General features: G+C 44.9%; 1 protein-coding gene across 1 annotated transcript in view; it reads left to right on the top strand.

Moving 5' to 3' along the window:
• Positions 1-18,668, top strand: part of SDE2 (spliceosome associated SDE2) — a 309,663-nt gene extending 290,995 nt beyond the window's left edge. Inside the window, exon 7 of the mRNA XM_078647545.1 lies at positions 18,336-18,668. Coding sequence (XP_078503671.1) covers positions 18,336-18,551 — 216 coding nt within the window. The 3' untranslated portion in view covers positions 18,552-18,668. The remainder of the gene's footprint in view (positions 1-18,335) is intronic.
• The last annotated feature ends 4,218 nt before the right edge of the window (positions 18,669-22,886 follow it).

Raw genomic sequence — 22,886 nt, 5'->3', positions numbered from 1 at the left:
TTCCAAGAAAATTACCTATATTTTTACCAAAGGTAGTGTCAGCCTTGCATATGAACCGGACAATTGAGCTACCAGTTTTCTTCCCTAAACCGGATTCAGAAGCAGAAAGAGCTGTGCACACATTAGATGTTAAAAGGGCATTAATGTATTACATAGAGAGAAGTAAACCTTTTTGTAAAACACAACAATTTGTTGTATTTGCAAAAGCACACCATGGATATCCAATATCCAAGGAAAGAATAGCTAGATGGATAGTTAGATATATCCAGACTTGCTACTGCAAAGCGAAGAGAATGCTAGCTGTAACTCCAAGGGTTCACTCCACCCGCAGAAAAGGAGCCTCAATGGCCTTTTAGGGAACTTCCCAATAGTGGATATTTGTAAAGCAGCTATATGAAATAACCTACATACATTCACAAAACATTATTCTGTTGATGTTTTAGCTAATCAACAAGCTAGAGTGGGTCAAGCTGTATTTAGAACACTTTGTCAAACATCTACATCAGCCAGTAGCTAACCACCGCTTATGGGGAGCACTACTTTACATTTTATGCTGAGCATTTGTATCTACAGCAAACTCCTGTTACGAATGGAATATGTTACTTACCCTGTAAACATTTATTCGTAGCATTTAAAAAAAAAAAATTATAATGGGCAACAGCTTCCCAAAAAGGGTTTCCCGGCGCAGCTACCAAATCCAGAAGTTAAGATAGAAAACAAGAGAGGCCAGCTATTTATCAAAAAAGCCATGTCTTTTAGGACTTGCGGAATAGACCATAGTCAGTTTTGTTGCATAGTGCTGCAGGCAAGGTGTTCCAAAGTGTAGGACCCAGATAAGAGAAGGACCTTCCGCCCATCCGGGCTAATTTGATTTTAGGGACCGTAAACCTCCCTTGAGTGGTGGAGCGAAGGTTGCAGGCGGGAGAATAGGGACTTACCAAGGATTGAAGATAGAGTGGGGCGTGACCAGTTCTAATTTTATGCATGTAGCTCAGGGCTTTAAATTTTACTCGATTTTCTACCCTGAGCCAGTGTAAGTTACGTCGATGGGCTGAAATGGAGAAGGCCCTCGGGACTCCACACAGGAGTCTGACAACTGAATTTTGCACCATCTGTAATCTATGGATTACGGTTTTGTTTGAGCCCAAATACAGCACATTTCCGTAGTCGAGCCTAGATGTTAAGGCATTAACCACGGTTTTCCGAGTGGTCTCGGGTAACATCCAACAAATTTTCTTCAACCATTTGAGAATAGCAAAGCAAGTTGCTGCAACTTTTACTGATTGGGAATACATGTTGAGAGAATCATCAATCATGATGCCCAAATTGCGGTCATGGGGGGAAGGGAGAGGGAAGGGTGCCCATTTCATGAGGCCAGGCCAGAATCTTCCATTCTAAAACCCTTGTACGAGGTCATTCCCAAGACGAGCGTTAATATAAAATTTATCGCATCGCCATGGTTCACCGCTGCCTTAAAAACTGACAAACAATCCAGTCGAGCAGCCGAACGACAATGGCGTGAAACTAAAACGAAGGAGGACAGAAATAGCTACAAGCGACTGCATTCGCTTTACCTAAAAAATATCAAATCGGCCAAAAAGACTGACCTAACTTTACGGATAAATAATGCAGTCCATTCTAGTAATGAACTATATGAAATACTAAAAGAATTTACTTCGGCCCGGCCCGAACAGTCTCACTTCGTGCCTACCCAAGAATGGGTTGACTCTGTCCGTTTTCTTTGACAATAAAATGTAAACAATTTATTCCTCCTTCTCGAACATCGATCAATGCCAATTTCAGCAAAACAATAGCACATCGATGAATCCCCTCCCAGATGCACACATGGTCATCCCTTGTTTAACTCAATTTGACCTGATAACTGTTACTGAAGTACTTGAGGGCCTAAATAAAGTAAAATCAGGCTCCCCTATGGACTCCCTCCCTCCCCGTTCTTGTACCAAAATCATACCATTTCTGACCAACCCGCTCATGAACATTTTTAACTCCTCATTAGAACAAGCAAGGATACCAACAAAATGGAAACATGCCCAAGTTAGGCCAATTCTAAAAAAAACTCAAATGACCCTACCAAATGGTTCTTTACCGGCCCATCTCCCTACTGCCCTACTTTGGGAAAGTATTGGAATATTTAGTGAACAAGCGGCTTACTGCATTTGTGGAGGCACATGGGATTCTGGATCCCTCCCAATCCGGCTTCCGTGCCACCCACGGTACAGAGACTGCAGTCCTAGAGATTGTGGATAATATCAGGCTTACGTTGGACAAAGGGGAATCAGCAATTCTGGTCCTTCTGGACCTATCTGCAGCTTTTGATACCATCTCCCACAACATCCTGAAACATCGATTGTGGGAGATGGGTATCAGAGGAAAAGCCCTCGACTGGCTGGAAAACTATCTTACTGACCATTCCACCACAGTTCAAGTTGACTCCCTGATCTCCAGTAGCCGCCCAGTCACCGTGGGGGTACCCCAAGGATCAATCCTAAGTCCTATGCTATTCAACCTGTATCTGACCCCGCTGGCTAACGTCATCAAATCTTATGGCTTTGAAACCGTATTGTACGCCGACGACACCCAGTTACTTATCACATGCGGCTCAGACTACTCTGGCTTTTGTTCCCGCTTCAAAAATTGCATGATTGATATAAGTAACTGGATGAGTAACAACAAACTCCAATTAAATGGTAGCAAAACTGACATCATCCTGTTTGGTAAGGCTGAGGAGTTTTGGTCAGAAGAGTGGTGGCCTTTGGAACTGGGTACCTGTCCACCCCCCCCCCCCTGTCCACCCCCCCCCCCCCCCAAAACTAGCAGTCCGCAACCTAGGGTTAAGAATAGATCGTGCCCTGTCCATGAAAAATCATGTCAGCCAGGTAACCGGCGTCTGCTACGGGATTATGCTTAATCTTTGGAAGATCTTCAAGTGGCTTCCTATTGAAGCCAGGAAGCCTCTGGTGCAGGGTTTGGTCATCAGCCGTCTTGATTACGGCAATGCCCTGTTTGCAGCACTCGACGAAGATTTGCTTTCCAAACTGCAGACCCTGCAGAACGCAGCGGCCAGACTGACCCTTGACCTTCCACCTAGAACTGCCTCTGCCCCTACTTTGAAAAACTCGTCAGAGAAGCCACTTCAAGATTCTGAGTCTGACACACACCATCCTGTACAACACTGGCCCTAAATATCTCCTAAAGAAACTTAATTGGTATGTACCCAACAGACCTCTAAGATCCAGCAATAAATCATTTTTGGTCCAGCATCGTGTCCCTACCTCCCGTAACGGCCACCGCTCCTTTTATTATCTTGCCCCTCGGCTGTGGAATAAATTGCCCCCCCACCTTCTATCCATTTCTGAACTCAAACTCTTCTGAGAAGGTCTTAAAACATGGCTGTTCCCTAAATAACGCCTGCCATTTCTAGGAACACTCCTCGGCATCGTCAACTGTTTTTCTCTGCTCAAGCGCCTTGAGACCTTACGGTGATAAGTTGCGCTTACTTGACTTGACTTGAGTGTTGGGGGACCCAGAGATCTTTATTTTTGCCCAGTATCAGTACCTCCGTTTTTTCTCCGTTTAATTTAAGGAAGTTTTGTTGCATCCATGATGCTATTTTGTTTAGACCAATTTTAAACAAGGAAGGAGCATTTGTGTTATGCGACGAAAGAGAAAAAATTATTTGGGAAGCATCGGCATATGAGAATAGAGATAGCCCAGATTCTCATCCAGGGGATACTCATCAATAGTCCTAATCTATGAATAATCCCCGCCTATGTGCGGGGTCCCGGAGCATATAGAAAATACATATAAATATATATGTATATATATGTGAAAAACATATATTTGCAGCCTAAAAACATTTTCCAACTGGCAAAGCTGCCACAAAATTACATGAATTAGCATACACACAGTAGAACTCTCCCAACCCCTGAGGATAAAAGAGAGCAGTAAAAATATTGCCATAGGAAAACGTGTAATTGCAGGCATTTGCCAGTAGGCTGCAGTAGAGTATAAAGAAACAAAGAAAAACTGACACCTTGCCTTTAAGGCAATAGAGTAGGGGTACCGTGCCTTTAAGCCCTGAAGGCGACCCCCTGCTCCCATGATGCACCACAGGTGACAGTTGGGTCAGTTCTTTTTTCCGGCTCCTTCTGTGAGAATCCTGGCGCTTGAGCTCTTCAATTTTTGACTGAAATTGTGATTTTGAGTGATTTTCCTCAGAAAATTCGACATCTTCTGGCTTATTAAGGCTTCTAAGTTGTTTTTTTGTGGTAACCCACAAAAATTTCCTGTCCGAATGCCTGCTTTGTTCCGGAAATGTCCTTCTTGTGACAAGAAGATGGCTCTGGCTGATCCACACGCAGTGTGTATTGTGTGCCTTCCATCTGCACACAACCCTGACCAGTGCCACCACTGTCAGAAATTCTCTAGACTGACTCTTCGTGACAGGGAAAGGATTAGACTTCATGCCATGCTAGGGAAAGACAAAAGTCACCAGGTGGGTGCTCCTGCAGTCCCCATGGCCAAAAACGGCGACGTTCCACCTCACCTGCCCCCAGAAAGAGGAAGGAAGGACAAAGATCTCCGTCGAGATCGCCGTCGAAGAGGCCCAGACACTCTTCAGCATCACCATCGCGACGTCGAAGGTCTCTGCCGCAGTCACGTAAGTCGTAGTCAAGACGCCACACTTCCGGCTCGAAGTCTGTGGCTGCTACCATCTCCAAGTCTCTGTCGACATCGAGGCTTCCGTCGATACACTCATCGCCGCCCCCGAGGGGGGTCAGCGTCGAGAGCTAAGACGGCTCCAGGTCGCCGCCAGCTGGCGGGCCGCCGTCGAGAGGGTCTTCAAGATTCCACCATTCGACATCAAGGAGGTCGACGTCGAGGCGACGCCAGGAAAGGTCGACGTCGAAAAATTCCATCGTCGACACGACGTCATGGAGGCTCTCCATCTGATCGAGGAAGATCGACGTCTAAGTCACCGACTCGACGATCGCAGTCGAGCCCCTCACGGCGTGGGCGATCGACGTCAAGAGCATCAAGACCCCGCTCGACGCCATTGGTCACACAGACGTCTTCGACCTCGAGACTTTCGCAGGTGATGGTCGTTGTGGAGTCCCCTGGTTCCAGGTCTTCAGGAGACAAATCATCATCTCCTGGATTGAATATCATGGAGATCTCCCCGGAACCTTCCCCCAGATCTGCGGACAGATCACGCAGCGTGGCACCTCATCGTCCTCAGGGGGCTATATCTGGCGGTCACAGTAGTCCGGGCTCGGATTACTCCCGCACATACTCTCCGTCTGCTCCAAGAACCCCAGCCAGACCGACTAGGTCTCCTCCTCGGAGGCCCCGGGCTTCACCCAGACCAAGATCTCTGGCCAGATCACGCTCTCCAGTGCGGCCAAGGACACCTATCAGGCCAAGACCTTCCCCTAGACCGAGATCTCCGTGGAGGCATCGCTCTAGGTCCAGGGGCCGTCACAGCAGGCATCGTGACAGGCCCCATAAGAGGCGGCGCACAAGATCTCCAACGTGGTCATATTCCACTAGGTCGTCGTTCCGAGATTACTCTCCGACCTTCTCCTCTACGCCTCCTTCATGAGTCTCGCTGATTGATAACATCGCGACTTTCTCAGATGTTCTGGGCAGGGGAGCAAAAAAGCTCAATATTTCGCTGAATTCCCCAGTGGTACCCACTTCTGTGATTTTTGATACCCTTCATCATAGCACAGCGCCCAGACCTCTGCTGCCCCTGGTTCCCAGCCTCCTTGAACCGGCTATGGCTACTTTCCTCACACCGGCGGTGGTGGGGTCTGTTCCATCTAGGATAGCCAAGAAGTACAAGGCCCCGGGGAGGACCCCTTGTTCCTCAGATCTGATCCGCCCGCGGACTCTATAATTGTGGCGGCTGTCATGAAGTCCCATTCGGGCTCTACCTCCTCCTCGATACCACCTGAAAAAGAACGCAAACTCATGGACTCGTTTGGCAGAAATGTATGCAACACCTCCGCTTCATATATGAAGGTAGCCAGTGCCTCTGCCTTATTTGGGAGGTACGACAGGTCCCTCTGGGACTTCCTGACTCACTTTACAGAAAAGCTTCCTAAGGAAGATCGACAGGACTTTGTTGAAATTTTACAGGAAGGAGGGCTCGTACCCAGTCAGGTCATCAGCGCCGCAGTAGATGCCTCTGACCTTGCGGCCCATGCCTACTCCCATGGAATTTGCTCTCGTCGTTCGGCCTGGCTCCGCCTTACAGGACTTAAGCCGGATGCCCAGAAAAAGATATTGAACCTCCCCTTCAATGGTGCCTCTCTTTTCGGGGCACATGCTGACGACAAAATGTCCAAAATGACACTGTGGGCTTAGAAAAGCGTAAGGAATTCAAGAAGCGCTTTCGCCAGGGAGACAGGAGGTCGTATCAGCAGAGGGTTCAAACCCCTCAGTGGGCATCCCAGTCTCAGCAGAAAACGCAGCTCCAGCAGCGACGTCCTGGCAGAGGCAGAGGCAACAATAACAAGCAGCAGTCTGCCTCCAAGCAGCCTCCCAAGCCCTGAGCTGTTGCTTCCTCCACAACTGTTCGCTACTCCGGTGGGAGGGAGTGTTTCTCATCATCTGGCAGAGTGGAAATCCATAACAAAGGACAGATGGGTGCTGAATATTGTGCAGCATGGTTACTTGCTGAGGTCCAAGTCCCACCCTCCGCAAGTCTTCCTTCAAGCAAAGCACCTTCCCCCAGGGGTGTGGAATTGTTTAAAAAATCTACTTGTCCAAGGGACAAAATTGTATAGAAATCTACTTGTCCTGCAAAAAAATCTACTTGCCTTACCTTTTCACTGAATCAATAAGATGGACAGGCAAAAGTGTAAATTAGGTTGTAGACCGTGCGTTTTAGACATTCAATACAGTGAAGCTTCCATTTGGGAGAACAGTGTCAACAAAGGTTGCATATTCGAATCAGAAATTCCCAGTATAATGTACACCATGGTAATGTGTAAGTCAGTATTACATATTTCCAGGATAACATTTTTGCATAAGCTATTTACAAACAATATAAAACGCAGTCACATATCGTCTAGAACCAAGCTGCTACCCACAATGCATTTAAGATTCATGCAATAGTCAGGGGGGAATATGAATGTGAACTGTGATTATGCCTAGATTAGGGTGTCCTGCTCGGGAAAGCATGACATTTCTAGCTGTCCTGGGAAGGGTAGGAGACAATTCCTTTTTTCCAAAGGGACGGGTTTTCAGATTTCAGCCCCACGTAGATGAAAACATCATCTCTGAAAGTGTGTAAGGTTTTCATTTGGATGACTAAATTTTTGACACTGTGATACATAACGGGAAGTTTGGGGTGGGGAGGCACACTTAGACCTATGCTGTAGAAGTCTTACCAACATTACACAGTCAGTCCTAGAAACATTATTAGGGAATGAAGTGCCCTTTGCAGCTGCATGTGAAATAAATCACTAAGCTTGAATCTTTACTGCACCAGAGACGTCTATCAAAGCATCCCAAAGAAAGAATCTGCAGCAGCTCGAAAGTCCACTTCAATACTGGTTTGCTGGTCAGTATTATCTTCCACCAAGCCCAAGCCCAAGCCTCAATTTGTTATACAGGCTTAGAAAACAGTGGCAGACACTCCTTAAGGACACCATAAACTAACAGTTGAGGTCAGGGGTGAATTACCCTGCCCCAGCTTGCTATATGGAACCAATACAAGGGCAGTTCATATACTGAACTGCACATGATATAAAATAACATGTTAGGTGACTTGCTTTTTAAATAAAGTATACAGAGGTGTAAGAGGAAACCCAGGAAAAACATGAGGAACGTATCTTGCAGGACAAATCTCCTAGCAAAAAGAACCAGCGGTCTATTAAAAAAAAACCAGAAGTAAAAACGGTTCTGTTTTCAAAACATTCCCCAGTTCAGCTGTAGATTAGAGACTGGTCTATCAAACTGTGGGGGCATTCTGAGAGGGTATGGGTGCAGACATTGTAGAGGTTACCATCCACAATAGTTTGTGAATTGTTTTTACTTTCAGAATGGAGAGGAGAAGGGAAGTGGAGGATGGTGGTTTTACATCAGGGGTTTGAGAGGGAACAGAGGTGAGCATCCAACGGGGAGCAAAAGCAAGAAGAGTAAATGTTGTCTTGAGATGTTTGAGGATTTAGATCCAAAAAGAGAATGAAGGCGACTTAGATGGGGAAAGAGATATAACATGAGGTTTAGACTGGGTACAGGACCAATGGCAGAAGGTTGAGACAGCAAGACAAAGACAAGTTGGACAGGGAATTCGAAAAATGACAGCGTGCTGAGATAGTAAACAAGAAAAGGAAGTGTCATTAACACAAGTTGATGTGGTTGGTGTGTTAAGTAGGGAAGGTTCTGTTGTTGGTATGTTGTGATTTCTGATATAAACTAAAGCACACAGCATAAGAACAATTTCACTTTCTTCTGCTGCATCTCCGGAGAGGTTTGTAACGTTAGCTCTTTCTGAGTTTCGCAGCTTTTAATGGGACATTCTACATGTAGTCTATTCACTTGCTTTGCATGGGATTACTTTCCAATAGCATAAAACACAATCCTTCCTCACTGCTTTGGGGTACAGACCTTATCTCTGTAGTGCCATTTCAAGCACTGCTCCCTTGCAAAGATGTAGCTGTAATATAGAATCCAGGGCATAGGCTAGAGAAAGCCAGCACAACACAAAGGACAGACTTCTAGGCCCAGAGAGGCATTTACAGACAGACTGAAAGCCACAAGTCTTGCTGTTGTGAAGCAACAGAGGGCCTCACCAACCTATCTACTCTAAGCAGGATTTATTTGGACACATTTACGTTACTATGTCTGCTTTACTCTGTACACTTTTAAGAAGTCCATTTCTATGTACTGCATAAACACACTATCCAGCCATACATGCTCCTTTGTTTATTTACCCCTCCCGGTACATTTGAGGTAACCATTCCACATACTTGCCTTATCTTAGCGTGCTGTGCACCAGCTTCTTGTGGCTTATCAGCTTTCAAATGAGAGTGCTGAACCTCTAACCTAGACTTACCCCCACTTAGCTACATTGTGTGATCCTGGGCAAGTGTTTTATTTTTCTGGTCCTCCGTTTCCTAATCTTGCAAGATTAGCAGTGTTCACATAGAGGTTAACTCATTTTAATAAGAGCTACCTAAAACTGCAGTAAGCTGCTAAACAGCAACGGAGCACTGTTTTTAACCTTAACTTTAAACGTGTTTGCTAGGGGTAGTAGGGACAAAAAGAGCTTTCAGAGACTTGCCTGTTATTGTTGTAAATTAGGTAAAATGTGGGATATTGGAACGCATGCGGGGACGCCTGTTGTCAGTCAGACCAGAGCTTTAGTCAGGGCCACTGGAATTATGCAGCAAGAGAGGACGAAATTATGTGGCAGGCTTGCGTATATTATGCAGCAAGAAAAGGCAAAATATGTGACGTAATTCGGCACATTTTGTAATAGTATTAGTTTATTATTTCATCATTTTCAAACTTGGTAACACCCTGTGGGCATTGGTTGCAACTCATTAGTATGAGGTGAACATCCAAATACAGCAATAATCAACAGAAAGGTGACCAGTCCAGCTTTACAAAGAGGCTTCCACTGCGCTGCAAAACGCAGTCGCATTTTTAGTAACTTTTCAATCGTTTGAGCTAGAAACAAATTTTGCAGTAGATGATGGATTTATGTGGCAAATACTGCGGAAGTTCGATCACAATTCCAGTGGCCCTGGCTATAGTCAGTGTGAGGGCCTGAGGTCGCTTCATGTAGCAGATGCTAATGGATGGCATTTCTACTGACTTAAAGAAATCACCCCTAGTCTAGCGCCCCAGTGCTGCTTTAAAGTCATGCTTGGCGCTGCACAGAACAGCATATAAAACCTTTCAGCTCCAGGTGCAAGGTATTGGTGACATCGTATCACAGGCAGTAAGGTTTGGGCTTTTAGTTTGTGGTTAACATATCACTGCAAACCTGCCTTCTGGCAAACTCTGCCTTGCCCCTTCTGTTTTCTTTTTCTGGCCTCCGATTCCTGTGTACTGGTGAAGGAAAAAATGCAGAGCCATATGGGAAAGAAAAGAGCAAAGTGCAGACACTGGTTTACAAATTAGAGGCTCGTGAAAATGAAAGCAACAGTGATGGCCTGTGGGCTGCACGAGAGCCCCACAGGGAAAGTAAGGTGCTTTAATATAGATTTGGTTGACACTAAAGAGGCTGAGACATTAAGCACAGACAGCAAGCAATGTGCGGAGAGAGGGGCCCAAGAATTGCATGACAAAAGAAATCCAAGTACTTTAATGCAAGCCTCGGATGCGAGGAGAGGAGAGAGGAGGGGAGGGGAGGGGAGGGAAGCGGAGGGGAGCGACCTGGGTTCAGCACAGAGGCCCAAGGGTGCAGCCAAGAAAGGGCAGCATCAGAAGGGTGAATTAAGTTTTAAAAAAAAGTCGGGTAAAAGCACAGCAAATAATCTTGTCTCCTACCTGTCATTGCTGGAAGTTTTCTCCAGCTGCAAACGCTCCATGTGGAAAATTCCGTGCTACACAAAGTTCATGCTGTGCTTTACTCTCTCGACTGCCCAGGGGGGCTATGTAATCAAAAATAGGCTTCTCAGCATCCTGCTATAAATTGTGTCACGACTGGTGTGCCTGGGTTAGGTGATTACACTGAGGACGAGACACAGACTGCTAATTTGAAGAGGTCAGAGGATAGTTTGATCTCAGTCCATAATTTACTGTCTACTTGCCCTTCGGACAAAACAGTAATTAAAACTTCTTGCCCTTGCAATAAATCTTAATGTCTCGGGCGTCGGGCGATACAAATTACCCATCCCTGCTTCCCCGATTCCACAGTCCACTGCTGCGAGACGAAGTCTCCGTCCTCCTCAAAAAGAAGGCCATAGAGGAGGTTCCCCCCATGCAGAGAAATCAAGGAGTCTACTCCCGGTATTTTTTGGTTAAAAAAAGAGGAGCAGTCAAAGAATACAGGCCCATTCTGGATATACGGCTGCTGAACAGATTCATCAAAAAAGAAAAGTTCCGCATGCTCGCCCTGCACCAGATATTCCCGCATCTCCATCAGGGAGACTGGATGTGTGCCATCGACCTGCAGGACGCTTACTTCCACATTCCAGTGTCAATAAAGCACCGAAGATTTCTAAGGTTTCAGATCGGACGCCATCACTACCAGTATCGAGTGCTTCCGTTTGGCCTGAAATCTGCACCTCGGACATTCTCCAAGTTCATGGCGGTAGTGGCTACTTTTCTTCGCGAGAGAAAGATCTTCGTCTACCCCTATCTAGACGATTGGCTGTTGAAAAGCTCTGCTCCGACTCTGCTTCAGAACCATCTTTCGTTCTGCCTCAAACTGATGGACTCGTTGGGGCTGCAGGTCAATTTCAAAAAGTCAGTACTCAATCCTTCCCAACGGATTCACTACCTGGGTGCTTCCCTGGACTCGGTACAGGCAAGCGTGTGTCCTTCGGAGGAGAGGTTGTCATCTATGCTCCTGAAGGGTCGCCTTCTACTGGACACTCACGCCCCCACAGCCAGACAAATGTCCTCTCTCCTGGGGTCGATGGCCTCGTGCATCTACATTGTGCCCAATGCTCGCCTTCACATGAGGCCTCTGCAGCAAGCCCTCGAGGACCAATGGTCTCAGAGATCAGGTCACTGGGAAGACAGTGTCTCGCTTCCTCAAGAAGCCAGGGACTCAATAAGATGGTGGTTGAAACGTGCCAATCTCCTCCGGGGGGTTCCATTCCATCGTCCTCCTCCATCTCAGCCACTTGTCACATGGACCAGCTCCAAGTTCAAGGCCTCTGGTCCGTAGTAGAGCAAGGCTACCATATCAACTTCCTGGAGCGTCGAGCAGTTCATCTGGCTCTCCAGTCTCTTTACCCTTCTCTGCGCACCAACTACCTCCAGGTTCAGACGGACAACACGACAACTATGGTCTATCTGAACAAGCAGGGAGGCACCAGGTCAAGAGTCTTATCTCTGGAAGCACAAGCCATCTGGCACTGGCTCCTGGCAAGGGGCCTCTCCATTGTGGCAGTTCATCTACCAGGACTCCAAAACGTCCAAGCAGGCTGCCTAAGCAGAGTCTTCGTAGAAGCCCACGATTGGGTGCTCAACGAAGAAGTCACGCAGGAGGTTTTTCAACTATGGGGCGTACCGGACATAGACCTGTTCGCAGACGCGGCCAATGCAAAATGCCCCGTCTTCGCTTCCAGGTTCCCCCAAAAGGAATCAGTGGGGAAGGGACTTTTGATCAGCTGGTCGCAGACATTACTCTACGCCTTTCCTCCCCTGCCTCTGATCCCGGCGGTGATCCAGAAATTCTACAGGACCAACACCCGGATGATCCTGATATCGCCAGAGTGGCCACGCCAGTGGTGGTACCCCGATCTCCTACAGCTGTCGGAGGTCCCGCACCGGCGACTTCCTTGCCGTCCAGACTTGTTATCCAAGGACCAGGGGAAGGTATTTCACCCCAACCTTCCCTCCCTTCGCTTGACGACATGGCTCCTGAGGTCATCCAGTATGGACACCTAGACCTCCCAGCAGACTGCATGAACATTCTTAAAGAAGCAAAACGGCCCTCCACTAGGAAGTCATATGCTTTCAAGTGTAAGAGGTTTTTCTTATGGTGTCGTGAACACTCTCTTGACCCGATACATGGCCAAGAGCAGGTGATTCTACCTTATCTGTTGCATTTAGCAAAATCAGGCCTAAAATACCCCTTCATCAGGTTTCATTTAGCTGCCATCACAGCCTATAGGAAGTCACCTTCTCAAACATGCCTGTAGTTAAAGATTTCTTAGAGGGGCTTAAGAAGGTCTTTCCACCAGTGAGGTCCCCCTCCCCTCCCTGGGAGTTTAATATCATCCTGACTAAACTGATGAGTGCTCCTTTCGAGCCTATACATAAGACTCTTTGCAGCACTTGACCTGGAAGCTGATTTTTTAGTGGCGATTACCTCTGCACGTAGGGTTAGCAAAATCCAGGCCTTGTGTTGTAAGGAACCTTACACAGTTTTTCATGCCAACAGGGTGGTTCTACGAACGCACCCAGGTTTTCTGCCTAAGGTAGTCTCCGACTTTCATATCAACCAGTCTATTACCTTACCTACCTTTTTTCCTCAACCTACCACTCCCCCGGAGAGGTCATTACACTCTCTAAATCTCCAGAGGGTCCTGAAGTTCTACTTGGCTCAAACCCTTCCACTTAGAAAGTCTGACCGGCTTTTTGTTAATTATGGCAGCACTAATAATGGCCTGTCAGCCTCAAAACGGTCCACTTCTGGCTGGATTGTCTCCTGTATAACTTTAGCTTACCAACTTACAGGGTAGACCACACAGGGTAAACCACATGCACACTCTACTAGAGGGAAAGCTTCAACTACAGTTCTCCTCCGTAATGTTCCTATTTCTGAAATTTGTAAAGCGGCTACTTGGCGGTCTGTGCATACCTTTACCCGCCATTCTTGCCAGGACTCAGATACACAGGCCGATGCCCGAGTAGGACAGGCCTCTTTAAGGAACTTATTTGCATAAGATGTATTTGCAATGTGTAACTTATTCAGTCTTTGATGTATAATTTCTTGCTCGTCCCTGAGACTTTGGGTATGAGCTTGCTAATCTATTCATAGATTATGACTATTGATGAGTATCCCCTGGATGAGAAGGATTAGTTACTTACATGTAATCCTAGTTCTCATCCAGTGGTATACTCATTAAAGTCATAAGCTCCCGCCCTCCTCCCCGGACGAGCATGAGTTTTACAGTTATGTTAAGTTACTACGGATCTACTCGGGTGTCTTGCACCTCCAAAAAGAACTGACCCAACTGTCACCTGTGGTGCATCATGTGAGCAGGGGGTCGCCTTCAGGGCTTAAATGCATGGTATCCCTACTCTATTGCCTTAAAGGCAAGGTGTCAGTTTTTCTTTGTTTCTTTATACTCTACTGCAGCCTACTGGCAAATGCCTGCAATTACAAGTTTTCCTATGGCAATAAAGCATTGTTGCCTGCAAAGGTTTACTGCTCTCTTTTATCCTCCGGGGTTGGGAGAGTTCTACAGTGTGTATGCTAATTCATGTAATTTTGCAACAGCTTTGCCAGTAGGAAAATGTTTTTAGGCTGCAAATATGTTTTTCACATATATATATACATATATATTTATATGTATTTTCTATATGCTCCGGGATCCCGCACATGGGCGGGGATTATTCATAGTTTATGACTTTGATGAGTATTCCCCTGGATGAGAACTAGGATTACAGGTAAGTAACTAATCCTTCCTCCGCCACTTCAGCTAGAGGTCTTACATATAGATTAATAAGTAGCGGACTGAGAATAGAACCTTGTGGCATGCCATGAACAAAGGAATGAACTTCTGAGATAGCTGTGCGTGAAAAGACATGAAAGGTACGGCTGGTAAGAAAAGCAATAAGCCAATCCAGAGCAGAGCCACGGATGCCTGACGACCACAGAGTTTTAATTAACACCGGGTGAGACACAGTGTCAAATGCAGCGCTCAGATCAAACAGGATAAGAGCCACGGTGTCTCCCTTATCTAGGAGGTGACGTACATTTTCCGTTACCCCTAATAAGGTGGTTTCGGTGGAGAAACAGTCTCTGAAGCCTGACTAGGAGGGGTGAAGAAGACCTTGAACTGTTACAAACTGAGAAAGTTGAGTGTGGATGTGCTTTTCAAGAATGTTTGAGAAAGCAGGTAACAATGATATAGGCCGATAATTACAGGGTATGTCGGGGTCCGCATTTGCTTTTTTAAGAAGGGGGTGTATCATGGCATGTTTCCATTCCACTGGGATAAAAGCTTCCTGAAGTGAGGCATTGAGGACATCCGTTAACACGGAGAGCGAAGGTAAATACAACTGTATTAGGACGGAAATGGACAGAGGATCTTTAGGTGATCCTGACTTCGTACTACTGAGAAGTTTAACTAAAGTATCTGTGTTCAGCAAAGGCCAAGTTTCGAGGTGATGCTCAGAGATATCGGATGATTCTATTTGATTAGAAAGAGAGTCATCTATATCACAAGATGAAGATAGTGACGGGCTGGCAGAAACATTTTCCGCTTGTGCCAGAACAATATCATGATATATCTTATCTACTCTTTGTACAAAAAAGGATGCGAGAGCCTCACATTTCTGTTTATTGAGAGCTGGAGGCAGTGCTTGGGGTTTGGAACCCGCACGTTCCTTGACTGTGTTGAAAAGAGTCTTGGAACAATTTAGAGCATCCGAAATGGTGATGGAGAAATAGTTTGCACGGGCAGTTTTGCAGAGTTTGTGATAGTTTTTTAAGGTGTTCTTATAATCAGTTTTAGATACGAGCGTATAGTTTTTTCTCCATTTACGTTCCATGACTTTGCAATTCGCTCTGATTTTAGTGACTCTGTAAACCAAGTGCCAGGGGCCGGTGGTTGTTTGTTCTTTTGTCAGTGAAAGGCAAACAAGTATTCATGGCATCCAGAAGCCATTTCTGTACTGAGGTTGACAGGAGATTTACTTGTTGTTTGGAACAAGGTTTGTGAATTTTCAGAAAAGTGTTGAGGGCAATGATATCTAATTTTTTCCAATTCCTGAATTGTGATTCTAAAGTAGGAGAAGTGGATACAGAGTGTAAGGAAGTGTAAGGTTAAACCTAATTAAATAATGATCAGACCAACAGGTTAGAAGAGCAGGAAGGCAGTTGATCTCAGTGAGATTCGAAAAAATGGGATCCAAAAAATGACCTGCCTCGTGTGTGAGCCCTGAATTTAATTGATGGGTGTTCATGGAAGCTAAATCGGAAATTAAATTAGAGCTGTTTGTACATGCTTTATTTTCTAAGTGAAGGTTAAAAATCTCCCAAAAGAGAGAAGTTGGCTGTTTTCATAGCCAGCAGGGCAAAAAGTTCAGGAAATGTAGACGTCCAAGAAGAAGGGGTGGGAGGACGGTAGATAAGTATACCTGAAAAAGTAAACTTTGGGGTGAGGGACAGCTTGAGAATGGCTGCTTCACAATTGGGAAAAGGAAGATGTTCGAACTCCCATTTATAATCTTTCATGCATGTAGTGCCGTAGATTCATATGTAGCCACCCTCTTCCTCTGCAGCTTTTGGTTCACAAATATACTTACCTAGGAACACTCTACATAATCCTACATTTCATTTGCATGCTCCTCTTTCCTGTCACTATACTGCTCCTATCCTAAAGCTCACCCAATTAGCTAAAAACAATCTAACGTAGTTGCCAATGACCAGTCACAATACAGACTATAGGAGGAGTCACCTCGTCAGTATAAGAACTTCTTTGAATAAAAAAAACTTGTAAATATTAGAGCCCAAAACTAGATGGCAAGAGTATGCTAATCATATGAATCTGCAGCACTACACACTACGAATAGCTGCTTACAGGGTAAGTAATGTATTCCCTCTATACCTCACCAAGTAGAGTTGCCAAAGTGAGACCATAATGGGAGAAAGAACGTGCTACAGATGTCCTCCGATAGGATACAATGAGCTTCACAACTTTGCTCAAATTAAAGCAGCCATCATTTAGATGTTCCCCCTCTCTGACTCAAGTTGTCTGACAGAAAATCAATGTAAAAAATATTGCATGGACAGAATAGGGTGTCAAAAATATTGAGGACCAAAATATTGAGAAGGTAAGTGCAATTAGGTAAGTATAGATTTACTATTCTTACCTCCACAGCTATATCACCAAGGTTCGTTTGTGTGGAGTTAAGTGAAGTAAAACTGTGCTTGCTATTAGAAACTTACCTTCACAAATTTTTGTCCTTGATATTATTGACACAGTTTTATGTCCAAACATCCCGAACAACTGAGACAGTCCAGTCAGGCAGTGCTGTACCGCAAATCCTCCTGGAAATACCTGGTCGGCACCCACCCGTCAAGGCCTGCTGTCGAGGAATTCCTCACTGCCCAGCCTTCCTCCTTTGCAGTTACCTTGAGATACCCACCACTTTCTCTAGAGGGCGAGTTCCGTTGAGACCTGACCACTCCTCATCCAATGGTATTGCAGGATTCTAGCATCACACACAAGATGTGAAGGTGCTAGTAAACCCATGCGGAGCACTGCAGCAATGGAGATGGGACAATGAAAACGGTTCCACCACCCCAACCAGGTGAACTGCATTAGGATTCAGGGCTTACATGCGTTATTTCTTAACATTGTATACAGCACAATTGCAAAGTAGTAAGATGCTTTCAGGATGAACCTGTGTAGTCACAGTGTGGACCCGTGCAGTCATATTGCACCTCACCATCTGTTAGTCAAAAAAGCTTTTGTCGGCTCCTTCCATAGTTGACAGACCGTACAGTCTAGAACACAATTAGATTCTGCATGCAAAATACAGTATATGTTTAAAGCTAATAGAGCAGCATCAAAATACAGCCTTTCTTGCTTCCACTCTATGCCCCTCCTCCCTACCACTTGCTGTTCCAATAAATTGAATAATCTTGTGAATCAACTGATGTTTGTAGGTGGAACATTTAGATGCACTTCCTTAAATATGAATTTGCATCCATTCTCTGCAGTGATGAGCATCTGTTTGTCCTTCGTGGTACTCTCCTTCAGTGGCAGAGGCGTGATTTTTTGCCTCCCGTTGAGGTGCATAGAAGTAGACACAGGAATGGTGTCAATGCTTGTTTCGTGGAGGCTGTCAAGTCCCTTAAAGGACTGGTGTCTTATTCTTCCCTTGATGATTAAGCTCCACAAATTGCATGTTAATTCTGATGTAGCTGATCATAATATGGGTGGTGCTTCCAAACGTATATTAAAGAATAGAAGAGGGGAATTTAAAAATTAAATTATCGATTAGTTTTCTTAAATCCTGATAGTCCTATCCCTCCTCTTCGATCAAGGATTGTTGATTTAGAAACATTTGCATCCTCCTAAACCGATGCAGTGAAGCCTCGGCACAGATGATAGACTAGCAAAGGTAAGAAGTGTGTAAAACATGTGATCAACTATCTGTGGGCATGCGGTATGTGACATTTGAGGGCCAGGGAAGTGGCATCAGTGAATAATGGGCTTACCTTTAAAGCTGCAGACACTTCAGTTTATTGTATTTTAAAAACACAAACATTTTTGACCCGAAAAATAAGCGTCTTTAACAGTTTGTTTCAAGCTTTGAAATCAAACTGAAACCTAAAATGTTGATTGTGCTGTTTCACAAGTGACAAGCGGCCAGCAACAGACTCTAGCAATAAGTCTGTTATCTGATGTATTAATCCATTTCCCTCTTCTACTTTGCAGGCTCCTTCCCCGGTGGACCTGGAGGACTTCTCGTCTGCTGCTGCACTGGAGCTTCTTGGATTAGAACCCCTGAAGCAGGAGTTGATGTCTCGTGGACTGAAATGTGGGGGCACTTTACAAGAAAGAGCTGCCAGGCTTTTCTCTGTTAAAGGACTGGCCAGAAACCAGATAGATCCATCCTTGTTTGCAAAACCTTCCAAGGGGAAAAAGAAATGACAACATACTCCAGAAAAGTGTGCCCTTTTTAATGAAAGTGTACCCCTTGGATCAGTTGTTCGTTAATGGTTGTGTCAGTAAACCGATGGAATTCAAATAAATGATGTCTAAAAAATTGAGACTTTTCTATACTATCTTTTGAAACATCGAGGAAAGGAATGAATATGCATTTGCTGTGAAATAAATGCCCGAATTAATATTTTAAAGTTCCGATATATACATCACAAGAAACAAAGGGCCAAAACCAGAAACAAATGTCAATTTTGGCACTTCAATAAAGGCAAGAGTACGTTGTTATACTAAATGTTCTCCTGACACATACTCGCTTATCCAAAAGCATAGAATAATTTATTGTCACTAGGCCGAGTCCAAAAAAACATTGTTAACAATTTCTTGCTTTAGGGTGCTACTCATTTGTGTTATCCAGAAGCGTAGAATACTTCATTGGCAGTAGTCTGATTCGTAGAAAACATTTTAAACAATTTCTCACTTTAGGTTTCCTCTCGTCTGTTCCTATTTGTCTTATCCAGATGCATAGAATACATCACCGTTGCTAGGCTGAATCCTTCCTTTATCTTTCCTCTCATCTGTTTTATTATACAAGAATAAATGCAAATTAAAAAAAAATCAAAAGTCCTTACAAGAAAAAAGGATCTCACATTTTAGAGCACAGTTTTTTCCTTTCCTTTTCATCGTGTGTTTTCTGTTTTTTTATGTGAAGGCTTTTATTTGCACTTTGGAGTCCCTCTATCCTCAGCTGAGTGAACATGGCCTAGTTTAGTAATTTCTTTGAAGTGCTGATTCATCTGTTAAGAAAGACGTTGTCAAATGGTCATTATAAAGGGTACTTTCAAGTGTGTTTTCTGTCTGCCACGCAAAGCTACAAATGCATAGACACTCCCAAAAGAAGTAGCTCATAGCCAATGAGGAAAACAAAATGTCTTTGTCTTTTATGATTATTCTGAAACGTCCAGGCATCCCAGACTTAAATTATCAGTAGCTTGACATTCTTCTAGGGCAGATTACTGTCCCAGAAAAGACCCCTGCCCCTATCTACCCGGAAACTGAAAAGGAGGTATTCTCTAATTTCCTTAGACTTCACACCTGGGAACGAGGTGCCTGCTCAGCCCTCTTGGTGTATTCCAAAGCATGCATTTAGCTGCAAATATTGCCTTCTTCAACGTCTGTGCAGATAGAACATTTGGAATGTTAGAGACATTCAGTACTGAGTGGTACAAAGCATTTGTCTGCACCGAGAACCTTATTTAACATTGAGCTAGGCACTAAGGAGGAAATATCTGCAAAGGCTACGGAGAAAACAAAACATGGGCACCCTGCCCTTTGAGCAAGTGATGTGAGAAGGGTGGGCCTCTTAGGTTTTCTTGGGACAACCATTAGTTATTTGTTTCTAGCTGGGCTTTCCTTCAGCTACACCTCCCCCCCCACCAATCCCCCACCCCCTCACTCAATGCCTTCCTCCCCTCCTTTCTTGTTACGACCAGGCTTCTTTTGAATACATTTTTTAGAAAAAAGAGAGTATGTTTTCCAGTTTTAAATACGTATTTGATAAGCGTGTCTCAAATCCACCTGAGCGACTTACCTCACTCATCTATCATTCTCATATAATAAGCCAGCCGAACAGTGGAGAAGAATTAGAAATATATTTATTAGGCCATAAGATTCATCTGCAGATGGGCCCCGTCAGGTCTACACCCCAGGGAGTGCACCGAGAGGACTGACCCATCCCATCAGGACAATACATTATAGCATAGCATGGCAGGGTAAAGACACGCCCAGACTGGAAAAGTACTGGGCTCAGCAGAGGGCGAACAATAGCCTCACACAAGAAGCATCTGCTCATGCAAAAGCAACATTTTTCTCTCAAGGCCACGGAGCCGAGACTCTGCTTCTCTAGAGCATGGAAACATTTCTGCAAGAAAAATACCCAAGGCGAGAGATGTTGAAACCAGGGATTTTCTGCTCATAAGGGAGGGGGGAAAACTGTACCATGAGACATTGGAGCTGCAGAGCAAATGTTAGCATCAGAAGTCTCTCTCTCTTTAATGAGAGAAGTTGAAGCTTGCATATTACAAAAATAGCTCAGTGGGTTGCAGCACATGAATAATAAGCTGTAACTGCATATTGGTTAGACACATTAGGCTAACATATTCATAACATCATTAGAACATTCTGCAACAGGAAAATTACTATCTATCAGACCCTCCTTTTAGCCTATTGTGGCTAACATAAGTGCAGCCTTTATTGCTTAAAGGTAAGGTCTATACAATTCTAAAGGCATCAATCAAAGGGAAACCAAAAAAAAATAAACAAGTATAACCAATAGTATATCATCATAAAAGATATCTGGCTTCGGGAAATGAAATACTAGGATGAGCATGATCACAGAAGTAGTGCAGCATACTATAGGGCAGGAAATGCACAGGCAACAAGTAAAAGAACAACCCCGGCAATACCTACGAAGACCATAATTATTCTCTGGGCGTGAGGCACCCTCCCTTTTGACTAATCTAAGCATATGTTCTCGGGTACCATTTCTCTATAACACTATGTCATGATCAGTCTACTTAAAAAATAATCACAGTTTAAGTCATGAGCAGGAATTATTGCAAATAATATCAAACGGTCATTATCAGGGAAAACCCCCTATTGATTTCTATACTAAGGGCTCACTTGCATTATCAGCGAGGACCTATATCTAACATCCGGGAAGTAGATCTTTATCGGGCTGAGAAATGTGTTTTACTAAACTACTCAAAGTATACTAACCCTCACAGCTACTTCCATAGGGCAAGAATACAAGCAACAGTTTTCCACCCCTGTGTGTGTATGAAGGCAATGACCCACACACCCAATAATTTGTAGTATTATAAATAACATGTGTCTGGTGCAACATTTGAATACTACACCATCCTAATGAACTTCCCAGTGCTCCTCTTCGTGAGGAGCTGGGGTGCCAATGACATTCTCAGGTGGCGTTGGAATAACACCCATGAGGGTATGCACCAAGCAACAAGAAACTAATTCTCTAAAGAGAAATATGAAAGCAATAGTTAGGATATAAACAAACACAATATTACATTTGTAGACCATGAGAACCAAATGAGATCAGGGACATCTGGACAAGGAGCCGCAGAGGCTGCTTCTCCTTGGGAATAGTAACATTCAAAGGGACTCATTTTCCTAGCTAAAAGTCCAAAACTAAACTAAAAAGGTACTAAAACAGTCACAGGCACACTGAAGCCGGCCAGGGGGTTCTTCACCCTCAGAAGGGATCTTCTCCCTGTGTCCGTTAAAGCCTCACAGGCAGGCTTCTATTGTTCGTTCCCTAATCCCACGATGGAGTCGCACAGCTTTTGCAACTCAGGAGCACTTAATCCGGGCCCAGGCGCAATCCTAGTGTCCCATCTGACAATGTCTCGACAGTGCACCAGTGCTCTTACCAGCAGTCCATCCCTAACACTTAACTATTCTTCAGCACTGTTCTCCTCTAATCCCTATCTCAGCCCTTCTTCCAGTGCTCAGTTCTCCTTCTTCTCCTTTCTGGGCCGCAGATTATAACGAGTGCTCCCTCGCACCTCTGGATCTGTGAACAGAATGGGGGCATTCGTTTGCTCACTGTGATCAGGAGAGGCCTCACCACTTGCAATCAGAGCCGGCCTCTCCTCTCTTTGATCCGGCTCCTCACCCCTCAGCAAAGCATCCGAGAAGGGTATGTACCGAGGAACTTCTTCACTTTTGTCGTCAGCGAAACCAATTCTCACCCATTCGTCATATGGCAGTGGCAGGGGAACGCGCCTTGCGGCCCTGGATCCGGAGTGCGGTACGGGTGGTGAGGAGCACTTGCCTCGGCTCCGACCACCTTGGATCCAAGCAGGACTTCCGCTGGTACTTCTTGACGACAACCCAATCCCCCCGTTGTATGGTGTGTCCTTTCCCCTCCGGCAGCGGCTTCAGGGTGTCTGCTACCTGCTGATGAACAGAACGGAGATCTTTAGTCAAAGCATATGAATAAAATTCAATTTCAAAGAAACCAAATGAGGTCTATTCTGTGCTTTCATATCGCTCTACCAATGTCAATTTGAAGGTGAACACCTCTCAGGCCCATCAATACATTTGTGCACTGACAATAGGTAATACATTACATATCTGACTTTTCGCTGTATTATCTGTGGACGGACGTATGCATTTACTGAATTCTAAGAGAAGAGAAAAAATCAAACAAAACAGACATGTTGTATTCCCGCATTTGCACTTGAGAAACAGCAAAAAGGGAAGTTCAAACCGCTATTCCTATAGCGAGCACACAGCGTCTAC

This window comes from Lissotriton helveticus, chromosome 6 (genome assembly GCF_964261635.1).
Source record: "Lissotriton helveticus chromosome 6, aLisHel1.1, whole genome shotgun sequence".
Taxonomy (NCBI): domain Eukaryota; kingdom Metazoa; phylum Chordata; class Amphibia; order Caudata; family Salamandridae; genus Lissotriton; species Lissotriton helveticus.
The sequence above is the reverse complement of the archived record's forward strand: the minus strand, read 5'-3'. Positions and strand labels throughout refer to the sequence as shown.